At 31.2% G+C, this 12,489-nt stretch overlaps 1 protein-coding gene across 1 annotated transcript in view; it reads right to left on the bottom strand.

The window, feature by feature from the left end:
* Positions 1-12,489, bottom strand: part of Pibf1 (progesterone immunomodulatory binding factor 1) — a 234,411-nt gene that overhangs the window by 95,455 nt on the left and 126,467 nt on the right. Inside the window, exons 11-12 of the mRNA XM_047553407.1 lie at positions 7,986-8,151; positions 522-672 (exon numbers count right to left, since the gene is read on the bottom strand). Of these exons, the coding sequence (XP_047409363.1) occupies positions 522-672; positions 7,986-8,151 (317 nt within the window). The remainder of the gene's footprint in view (positions 1-521; positions 673-7,985; positions 8,152-12,489) is intronic.

Below are 12,489 nucleotides of genomic sequence, written 5' to 3'. Positions count from 1 at the left end.
TAGAGATGTTGAACATTTTTTCATATATTTGTTGGTTGACTGTACTTCTTCTGTGAAGTGTCTGTTCAGTTCCTATGTCCATTTATTGATCAGGTTAATTGCTTCTTTGGTGTTAATTTTTTCGAGTTCTTTATATATCCTGGAGATTAATGTTCTATCTAAGGTGCAGATGGCAAAGACTTTTTCCCATTCTGTAGGCTCTTCATGTTCTTGATTGTTTCCTTTGCTGAGAAGAAGCTTTTTAGTTTGATACAATCTCATTTATTAATTCTCGTATATCCCTACTTCTTGTTAAATGGAAATACTTAATTGTTGACTGAAATCTATCATATTTAACCTATTTTTAATTTCAACTGTTGAAAATTAACATGAACTAATATTTAAAATATGAAGTATTCTTTAAAATATGGTCACCAATTATATTTTAAGGAAATATATACCAAAGTATTCTAGAAATGATGTCAGGTATTCTGTTGCCAGAAAAAAGACTGTGTGATGGGGGGAGATGCAGGGAGACTTACTTTCTGCTGTTTGCATTATTATTTCATCAAGCTCTTTTTCCAATTTCTCATAAATGTCTAGCCTTGCCTGATGCTCAGAATTCTGTGCTTGAAGTTCAGTAATGCGTTTTTCAGAAGAGGCTTGGAGACTATAAAATTCTTTAGTTAAAACCTAATAGTAGAAGAAAAAAATTACAAAGGTTCACAGAATTAAGAAATAGGTTCATAGAAACATGACACAAAAATATTTTCTCTCTTTAATTATCTAAATATTAACAGAAAGTACCTCAATTGAGATGCCTAATGAGGAAATAAAATATATTTATTTCTAAAGTAAATCAGTTGTTTTAAACTGAAAATTATGACATGCTTAATACTTATATAAGCTGAATAAAAAATGAATTTAAAACTTACAAATGGTTATAGGAGTAAGATTAGCATTTGCTTTCTTAGAATTAAAAAACTACAACAATATCAAACTTACCTAGAGGTCATTTATCAGCAATTACAGGCACCTGAAGAAAGCTTACAAAACTGTGTGTAAAAATAATATACTCATAATGAGTCTTACAGTTTTCCATCAGAGCTTATTTAATCTACCCTTTCCATAGTTTTAATAACATTTTGGGTTTCCTGAACAGTCAGAAATTCAAAGCAACAAATCAAAAAGGTAAATGTGAAGTACTGCTTGGAGCAGTATCATAAAATGCCTTTGTAAAGAAAGAAAGAATTAAAAAAAGTATAAAAAGAGATGCAAAAGGCATGGAAATTGGTAGTTTTGTATACGGTCAAAAGAATCTACATTCTTCAATACTTACTCACTGAAGGAATCACTATGATCATAACAGTGAATTAGCTGAAAAAAAGACGATGCTTCCAGTGACAAGCACTGTTTTAATGCTTAAATTCCCATTATCTAGAACATTTATTTACTAGTAACTGACTAAATTATGGAGTGTTACTATACCTGCTTCCTAATACAGCATGAGTAACATACTGTTTCATTGGAGGCAAAAGAACCTTATGGTTAAGAGTATAGTTTGGAGCCAGAAAGACTTGGATTTCAGTATCGTTTTAATACTTAGTAGCTGTGATCTTAGGCAATTAGTTACTCTTTCTTTACCACATAACACTTTTGGAAGGATTAAATGAGATGATAAATTTACTCTGCTTAGCAGAGTGCCTAGAACATGTAAATGTTGAAAAATACTGCTATTACCATAAGAAATATAATTATGAGAACTTCGTATTAAACAGCTTATGGAAATAGAGCTCCACTGATTTAATTACACTGAATTCTCTATAATTAACCCTTTTGTACACAACCTACCTTCTCTAATGACATGAAGTTCACCTTAACAACTGTATATGAATATATGCTTTCTGTGATGTAGAAAAAGGGCAAGATACAGAAGATAAAGAAAATCTATTTACATTTCTTAATAAGCAGAAACTAGAGTTTAATGTTCCTTAACTCATTCCATGTCATCCCTTCAATTTTCATCAAAACTTCCCTCAAAAGCAAAAAAAACCTTTATCCCCCATCTTCCAAATACATTCCTTTGGAGGGTGAATAAGAAATAATATGGGATTAATATTATTAGGATTATTTTTAGTGTCTTTGGGTCAGAAAAACAAAAATTCACTGTTTTAGCATTATTTTTTCTTTATTCTTCCTGACTGGAACTGTGATTTCTAGAAACTTTGTAATTTATTATAAAAAAGCATTGCTCAGTAGAACAACTTGGGGCTTTCATGGAATTCATTAGAGTATAATTTATAAATAATCTAGAGGTTGATAACACTTATTAATTCTACTGTTAAAAGAAAGGGTGAATAAAGGTAGTGTCGAATGACTATTCCTAACCTAGCTGATACTTTTTCATCTGTACTCCACTCCTCTCACTCAAAAAAAAAAAAAAAAAAAAAACAAAAAAACAAAATGAAAATCACACAGGGAGTATTGCACAACTAGACTATCTAAAGAGATAATCAAAGATGGGCTATTCCACAAAGTATTATTTGAAGAAGAGATTTAAAAAGCAATAAACTGAGAAATATAACCTACAATCTTCTTTTCCTAGCATGGAGGAGAGAACCTCAGAGGTTTCTGATTAAGGGGAAACTCCTAGCATTTCTAGTACTCCATGGTAAAGAATTCCCTTTTACTATGAACTTATCTGAGTGACTCCTAGGAATAAATTTGTTATTGCTTCTGAAAAGCCAAAGAAAAACCTGATTATTGGATCCATGGAAGGGTATTATATTAAAGATTCTTTAGAGAAAAAACATGCATTTTAAACATGGAGATATAAAATAGGTAAATTACTTTTAGGACACCATTAAATATCAAGTTCACACAGTGAAAGTTTCCTTCCTTTAAATAATAGATGTATTAACTGAATGATAATATATAATGTGTCAAAAACTGCTTCAAAAAGAGACTGGTATTTTGGGAGCCATTGCCAATTAATGACTAAAGCAAAAATAAATCATCCCCAAGTTACAAATCAATGAGAATATTGAGTAAAAGTCATAGAAAAGTCCTTATTTTTAACTTTCATAAAATTATATCAAACTTCATTATAAATAAGAATTGTATCAGAAACAAATACTTTCCAGAATTAAAAAGATTTAAAATATGGTACTATATTAGCCTTAGTTAAACCACTCTTTCATTTGTTAAATACTTAACAAGCGGGGAAGCACTGTGTTGGGCACTGGTGACACAATGATAAATGAAGAGTCCCTGTCATTTCAAGACCTCAGTTTAACAGAGGCAGAAAATATAAAGTAACTACCCCCAAACCAGAATTTTTATAATAGTAACATTTTTTATGAAGGTGCTTTTCCATTTAAGACCTTTAAACAAATGAATATAAAAATTACTAGTTACCTGTATCCACAGACTAAGTGGACATTGGTCTTCAAACTATAAGTGGGAACCTTTAGGAGGTTTGGTTTGCAACCAGTTAAAGACAACATAAGATAATTGTTTGGAAAATATCAGCACTGTATATCCTGAGTATTATTTGTGTGATAAATTATTGTTTTGTGAAACATTTTTATTTCCAGAAGTACCAAAAGAGTAGTGCTTCTGTACTTTTCAATGGTTTTCATCCATCCACCCCACTCCAGTTCCAAGAAACTTTCTTAAACATAGTGATTCAATGTGAAATGGAAAAGAAAAGGTAATTTTGCTAGGAATCATGAAAATTAAACCATGGAAAATGAAACTTGCAAAAGACAAATACACAAATAAGAGCTAAATTTAGAGACTAACTGAAAATGAGTGTGAAATCAGCTGCAAAAGATTAATGATGGCAGGAATTTCCTGAGAAGGGTATATGAAAAAGTTAAAGCTGAACACTGATTTGCTTTAGAAGATACCATCTATAACTTTTGCTTATTATTTTTCAAATACACACTCCCCCCCCCCCCCCCCCACACACACACACATTCAATGACCATTTTTGTGTTTTCCACTAAGGTTTTATTTTCTGAGACCTTTCATCCACCACCTCCATCCCCACCCTACAGTACTGGGGATTGAACCCAGGGTACTCTACCACTGAGCTAGCCCTTTTTGTTTATTATTTTGAGATGGGGTCTCATTAAGTTGTTGAGCTGGCCTCCAGCTTTTGATTTTCCTGCCTCAGCCTCCCCAGTAGCTGGGATTATAGGTGTGAACCTCCGTGCCCAGCCATGCCCAGTGCTGAGAACCTTTACCTTGTTAAATTTACTTTTACTAATCAGAACACTATTCAAAAGTGTAATCATTCAAGGATTATTGTAATAAACATTTTTTAATTATTATTTGAATAGTGTAGTGGTTAAAAGTGTGAGATATGAAGTCAGTCTGATCAAATGTAAGCTCCAATTACAACAACTTAGTTACTTGTCAGTTGTGCAGTCCTTAAATAATTTAACTTTCCTATGAACAAAAAAGCAGAAATAAAACATAAACCTACCAATGGTCTATTTAATTTATTATTTTATTATTGTTATTTTTTGGTACAGAGGATTGAACCCAGGAGTGCTCAGTCACTAAGCTAGATCTCCAAAGCTTTCTATTTTTTATTTTGAGATAGGGTCTCCCTAAGCTGCTTTAGGGCCTCACTAAGTTGCTGAGGCTGGTTTTGAACTTGCGATCCTCCTGCCTCAGCCTCCTGAGCTGCTGGGATTACAGGCATGCCCCATTCCACCCAGCATGGTCTATTTATTAATCAATTACAACTACTATTAAGTTTATGGTATATTTCTTCAAAATACCCCCAGACGTTTTTTAAAAATCTAATATATATAGTTGTGTAAAGGAACATGTAAAAGCGTATTTTACATGTTACTATGTGGTCTTAAAATATCAACGGATCTTAAAATGTTAATCACACACATTTTTTAAGTAACCATTCTTCAATAATGGGATTATAGAGATTTTAGTTCTTTGCTATTATAAATAATACCACAATGAATATCTGTGATGACACTTTTTACATACTTAAGACATTTTTATAAATGAGCAATGCCATATTGTTTTTCAAAAACAATATATTCATTTTAGATCTTTTAAAGTAGTTTTGTGAGGATAGATAAATAAAAAGTTAAAAAGGAGTAATTTTGATATTTGAATATATATGTATATGTATGTGTAATATGTACATGACACATATTTACAGATTTTTCAAATGGTTGTATTTTATGATATTTATCCTACTATGCAATGCTCATTATAATTTCGGTTTAGATAATTAGGTTATAATTGGGTTTAGATAGCACATGACTGAGAGATCTGAAAAGTAAAAAAATAAAAAGTTCCTTTATCGTTTTATAAATATTCATCTTTTGGGAAGGAATACTTTCATTTACTTAACATTTCCTAACACAACCAAAGTAAAAATTCTATAGCATCAAAGGAGAATATTTTGAGAACATCTAATACATGTTAAGAATAAATGGGTGATTTATTTGTGCTCAAAAGACTATCATTTCCATTTGGTTAATGAAAAAACTGAGGCTCAAACGAAATGAGTAATTTATCTAAAAACAGTCACTAATTTGGATTCAAATCTTAGTTCTTAGTTCTGTTGACCTGAAAGTTGACAGGTCTAACTACTACCCAATACTGCTATAGGAAATTCTATCAGGACAGAAAAGAGTTTCCATTTTTCTTTAGTATAAAACTCAAGAGAAAAGTAGTTAAAAAACCTCAACACTGCCCAACAATAAGGGCATAAGTGATCATGTTAGTTTTCTAGAGCATTCGCTCCAAAACTATAGTCACTAGTCATTTGTGGATAATCAAATTTAGATTTAATTTAATTAAGCTAAAAATAAATTTAGGTTGTCAGTTGCACTAGCCACCTTTCAAGGGCTAAATGCCCTCAGGTGACCAGTAGCTACTGAACTGGATAGCACAGACAGAGAACATTTCCATCATTATAGAAAGTTCTATTCAAAGTCCTGTTCAAGACTAGGTGCAGTGATGTAACTGTAATCCTAGCTACTCTGGAGGTTGAGGAAGGAGGATCACAAATTTGAGGCCAGCCTTGGTTATTTAGTGAGATCCTGGCTTAAAATAAAAAATAAAAAGGGTTGGGAATATAGCTCAGAGGTAGTGTTTCTGGGTTCAACCCCAACATCACAACAAACAAACAACCCCCCCCCAAACAAAACCCTGCTTGAAACTATTCATTTTATGCAAATAATTTCTCATTAAAAGCGGTGTGTACAACAATGCCTAATACAGTGCCTACTGCCCAACAGACACCCAGTTAGAAAGTACTAAATACTATCAATCCAATTAATTATGTGCCAGACCTGGGAATACTGATCATTTTAAAAAAGGTTCAGTCTGTCATCATGGAATTTATTGTCTAGTGGGGCAAATTAAGAAAATATATTTTCGTTCAAATCTTTTTTTATATGTACATTTAGGGTTGTTACTAAACATGCAACCCACAGTCAAGATCATGCTAATGACCTAATTGCATCTCTTATTCAACTTTTTAAATTTTTCCTCAAATCTAAAACAGTCAAGAACATGACTGCATATAATCATATAATAGACAAAATACATAATTCGAAATGTAGTAACTTAAACTATCTGATTATCTACTATTGAATATTTATAGTTATTTACATTTTTTACTATAATAACATAGTGATGTATATCATTAATATAAATCTTTATAAGCATCTCATTATTTCCTTAGTAAAATTCCTTTAACTGAAATTACTGAATCAATATTTTAAGACCATATACACAGATTACCATATTGTCCTCTAGAAGGGCTATTCCATTTTGTTACAACATGAGATTTCCCACTTGCGGGCACTTTTGCCAGTACATTAAAACAACACATATATCTAGAAAAAGGTAAAAATAAATTTATATTTCTTGAATTTTCAGTGAGAATACATACATTTTCATCTATTTATTAACAGTAAGAATTTAGGTTGGAAAAGGTGCATTTCTTTTTTCAACCTATATATCTAGAATAGGAAGACATATTCACTTCATAAGAGATCTTTTAAAATGAAATAGGTCCTTTATCATAATACTACAAGTAGTATTTTTCAGTTTCTACTTTGCCTATAATGCTATTGTTTCTTTAACATACAAGTTCTATTTTTCCAATATTTTTTCTTTCCTTTAATCAACAGAATATGAGATTAATTCCCAAACTGATAGAAGGCAAAATTTTATCTATAATTACTTCTAACAGTTTGTAATTCCATATTTACATTCAGCTCAGTAATTTATCTGACTTTTATTTTGGTTTATGGTATGAAGTACAGACCCAACAGTACCAACATTTGGTACTCAAATGATTACCAAAGCACCATTTATTATCCAATCCATATTTCCCCCGCTGATCTCTTACTATAAAAAAAAAAAAATTACACTTATGTAAATATATTTTTGGGGTTTTGTATTTTATATCATTTATAGATCATTCTTTCTTCAGAATGTATTTTAAATGTAAAGTATGTTTCCTTATGATTTGAAAAAAATCTTTAAAAACACTATTTTATTTTCCTTTCAGTTGTACCATGCAATTAACTTTGTTGGGTTAAAAAAAATGCTAGTATCTGATTAGAAATAAATACAAAACATCATTTGATGAAAACTAGAAAATATATAATACTAAATATTCCTTTATATAAAAATAGTATTTCTTCTTATAAATGTCAGTGAAGCTCTATAGTTTTCTTGATACAGATTTCATTTTTCTTATTAAAAGTAGTTGTATGTTTTGGGTCACTGTTGTGAATGAGGTCTTTCCCCAATTTGTTTTCTAATACTTCCAGTACTTTTTTGATGTACATTGTTCTGAAATGTGTGTGTATACACATTCATACATACACACACTTTTTTTTTTAAGGACATAGGAGGTCCTCCAGGAAACATAAAGCTCTATATAAACTCTGTACTTAGGGAGCTTGGATACAATTTAATGTTGAAAGAAAATTGTATACAAGTACCTCCAATTTTTTCTGATATTTTTCACATTCCAGCTGACACTGTGTGAGATTTCTTGCAGTTTCCTCATGTAGAAGTTGAACACGCTCACTTTCAAAAGACTTCAATTTACTTTGATGGAGAAATTCTGTTACTTTGCTTTCTGTACTAAGTTGTAGTTCTCTGTACCTAAAAGAAGTAGAGTGGTTTTAAGTTTCTAAAATAAGCATTCCTAATGATTCATACAAACATAAACCTTACTTCTACTTTGTCCATACCCTCATATTATGCAGTGAATAATTTATATTTATTCAGCAAGGCTTTTAATAATTTAGATAGGTATATGTATGGAAATATATAAGTTCAGAGAACATAAGGATTAACTTCCTCATTCTATTCTTTTCGTTCCTTTCATACAAAAAATTAGTCTATCATTATTTTATAAGACATTAAGATAAAAGTAGAGCAAGTTTCAGTTATGTTGCTTAAAATGATTTATTTTCTATGCTTTTCATAGGCCTTCTTAAATCCATAGCTTTGTTTTCAAACTATTTCACTCTTAAGTCTCAATAATGTCAGATGAAGAAAAATGGTATAAATACGCACTTAAAATTTTTGAGACACTTGTAAAATAAAATTTTAAATGTGCCTATTTAGATATTACAAGACAGCATAATGTACAAATTGTGAAGGTAAATATAGAACTACTAATAATATACAGCAACACAGATAAAGAACATTCTCTTCATTTCATAGGTATAACTTGTAACAAAAATATTCCACTTAACATATAAATCACCACATAGTGTAAATTTAAAAATACTTCAGGTTGACTGTGTTCTAACAGAAAGTAAAACACAAGATACATTATATCTTTTTAGGGAGCTATTATGAACCCAGTATAATGGTGTATATGTTACTGACACTCATTTATTTGGATATTTATTGAGCTAGTTCTATGTGAGGTAATGTGAATACATTAGCTAAAAATGTTTTTATCTTAAATAACTAACAGTTTCCTGGGGAAGGCAAGCAAATAAACATTCAATAGAGTACATCAAGTGTTTCATTAGGGCGATCTCCAGGTTCAATGGGAATATATAGAAAGAGACCCAATTGTGTGTGTGTGTGTGTGTGTGTGTGTGTAAGGCAGAGGAGGTATACTCTTGGAGAAAAAAAGAGAATACATGCAGGACAGGGAACCAAAGAACACAATCCATTTTATTCATGGTATCTCATTTAATCCACACTATAGTCCTATATGGATTTTGTACATGAGGAACCTGAGGCTCACAGATGTCAAGTAATTTCTTTAAAAGGAACAAGCTGCTAGTAAGTTTTAGATTGGGTTTGAAATCCAGTTTTATATTTGATTCCACTATTAAAAGGTTTTTGTAACTGATATTTCTAAGATAAATCTTAAAATGCTTTTCATGGGTCATTTTACTACGGTGACAGCAACGAAGTGTAACTGTAGAATATAAGTGCCAGATATCTGCTATCAGCCACTTCATTCTTGGCACTCTTACCATTGGTAAAAGTAACTCACATTCGGATTGAGTAAGTTTCATACAATGCATATTACACATTAATTAATAGATAGCAAGGCTTTAAGGAGAATGTCAGCTTTGGTGTTTAATTTTTCTGGAAAGTTCTGGCATTAACTATAAAAAAAGAACTTCCTACAATTTCATTAAAATATCTTTTACTTTGGAAAAGCAAAAACTGATTAAAAATTTTTTGTAATAATTCATATACTATAAAATTCCCCTTTCAAAATGTACAGTTCAGTAGTTTTCAGTATATTCATAAAGTTATTCATCCCAAGTATCTAAAAAACATTTTTACCACCTGAAAACAATTTCATATCTTTTAGCAGTCACTCCCTATTCTCCTTTGCCCCTAGGCCTGGCAACCACTAATTTACTACCTGTTTATACAGATTTGCTTACTTCTTTTTTTTTTTTTGCGGTGCTGGGGATTGAACCCAGGGCCTACCAGCTGCGCTATCTCCAGATTTGCTTACTATAGATATTTCATATAAATTAAATCATATGTGTCCTTATGTTTTCAAGGTCTGTTCATGTTGCAATATGAATCATTCCTCTTTGTGACTAAATAATATGCCATTGCATGGATATACTCATTTTGTTTGTCCACTCAACTGTGACGGACATCTGACTTGTTTCTACTTTTCAAGCTATGAGGAATAAATAATGCTACTATGAACATTTTTTGTACTGATTTTTGTGTAAATGCGCTTTCATTCTCTTGGTTATATACCCAGGTACAGGATTGTTATATCATATGAATCTTAAATTAGAACTATTAACCTTAAGGTATTTGTTTGTTGATTCATTATAATGATATACAATTGTGGAATTCATAATGATATATTTGGACATGTAGATAGCATAATTTGGTCAATTTAATTCTCCAGTACTTGTCTTCTCTCTTCTCTCCTGTCCCCATGATTCCCATGCTCTTATCTCCCTTCCATTTCATGAGATCTGCCTTTTTTTCTTTCTAGCTTTCACATATGAGAGAAAACATGATCCTTGGCCGAGTCTTATTTCACTTAACGTGATTCTCCAGTTCCATCCATTTTCCTGCAAATGACATAATTTCATTCTTCATGGCTAAGTAAAATTACATTGAGTATATATACTACATTTTCTTTTTCCATTCATCCATTGACAGGGACCCCTATAGGTTGTTCCATGACTTGGCTACTATGAATTGTGCTGTTATAAACATGGATATGCATGTATTGCTACAGGATGCTGACTTTAGTTCTTCTGAATACACACTGAGAGGTATAGCTGGGTCCATTCCTAGTATTTTAAGGAATCTCCATATGGCTTTCCATAGTGGTTGTATTAATTTACAATCCTACCAAGAATGTGTAAGTGTTCCTTTTACCCTACATTCTCACCAGTTTTTATTATTATTCTTGATGATTACCACTCTAACTGGATTGAGATGAAGTATCTTTTTCCTGATTTAGAGAAATGGTTTTCCACATTCAAATGATGTTGGCTTTGAGTTTATCATATATAGCATTTATGATGTTGAGATAAGTTCCTTCTATCCCAGTGTTTTTATCATAAATGGGTGTTAAGTTGTAGAAGGACTTTTTGCATCTATTAAGATGATCATGTGCTTTCTGACCCTAGTTCTATTTACATGGTGAATTACATTTATTTATTTGCATATACTGAATCATTCTTGCAACCCTGGAATGAAACCAACTTGGTCATGATGTACAATTTTCTTAATAAGTTTTTGGATATGATTTGTTAACCTTTTATTAAGTACTTTTACATCTATGTCCATTAGGGATATAGTGTACATTTTTCTTTACTTAATGTATCCTTATCTGTTTTTTGCTATCATTGTAATATTGTCTTCACCAAATGAATTTGGAAGTGCTTCCCCTTTCCTATTTCAAGAAACAATTTGAGAAGTATTGGTCTTACCTCTCCTTTAAATGTCTGGCAGAATTCAGCTGAGAATACATCTGGTCCTGGGCTTTTCTTTGTTGAAGAATTTATTATGACTGCTTCAATCTCACTGCTTGTTATTGGTCTGTTTAGGTTTTCTATATACCTTGGTTCAATTTTGGTAGGTTATACATGTCTAGAAATTTGCCCATTTCTTCTGTTTCCAGTTTATTGGAATGTAAATTTTCAAAAGTTCCTAATAGTCTTCTGAATTTCACTGATATCTGTGGTGATATCTCGTCTTTCATCTCTAATTTTATTAGTTTAGGTCTTTCTTTTGGTTAGTTTGGTTTATCTCTGTTTTATTAGTTTGGGTCTTTCTTTTGGTTAGTTTGGCTCAGGATTTATCAATCTCTTTTATCTTTTCAAAGAATCAACTCTGTTACAATGATCCTCTGTAATTTTTTATTCTCTATTAATTTCAGCTCTCATCTTAATTATTCCCTTCTCTCTATTCATTTTGTTGTTGGTTTGTTCTTGTTTTTCTATGTCCCTGAGATGAATCATTAGGTTTATTTGGGATCTTTGTTTCTTTTTTTATTTAATTTTTTTTTTTAGTGTAGGTACTCAAAGCTATCAATTTTATGATGTTGAGATAAGTTCCCAGATTCTGCTATGTTGTACTTCTATTCTCATTTGACTCTTAAGAACTTTAAAATTTCTCTCCTGATTTATTCTATGACTGATTCGTTGTTCAAAAGTAATGTTCAATCTATATGTGTTTATGTAGTTTTGTTGCTGTTGATTTCTAGTTTCATTATAATCTGATATGCAATATATTTATATAAAATTATAGTCATATATAAATTTTAGCAAATATATGTATTTGCTAAGACTTCTTTTGTGACCTAAAATATGTTCTATTTTGGAGAAAGTCCCATGAGTAGCTGAGAAGAAAAAGAATTCAGATGCTGTTGGATGAAATATTCTATAGATGTCCAATAGGTCCATTTGAGTGCTTTTTAGATCTTAAGTGTCTTTGATTTTATGTCTGGATCACCTTTACATTGATGAGAGAGGATGT

The sequence above is a fragment of the Sciurus carolinensis genome, chromosome 5, assembly GCF_902686445.1.
Source record: "Sciurus carolinensis chromosome 5, mSciCar1.2, whole genome shotgun sequence".
In the NCBI taxonomy this organism is placed as follows: Eukaryota; Metazoa; Chordata; class Mammalia; order Rodentia; family Sciuridae; genus Sciurus; species Sciurus carolinensis.
The sequence above is the reverse complement of the archived record's forward strand: the minus strand, read 5'-3'. Positions and strand labels throughout refer to the sequence as shown.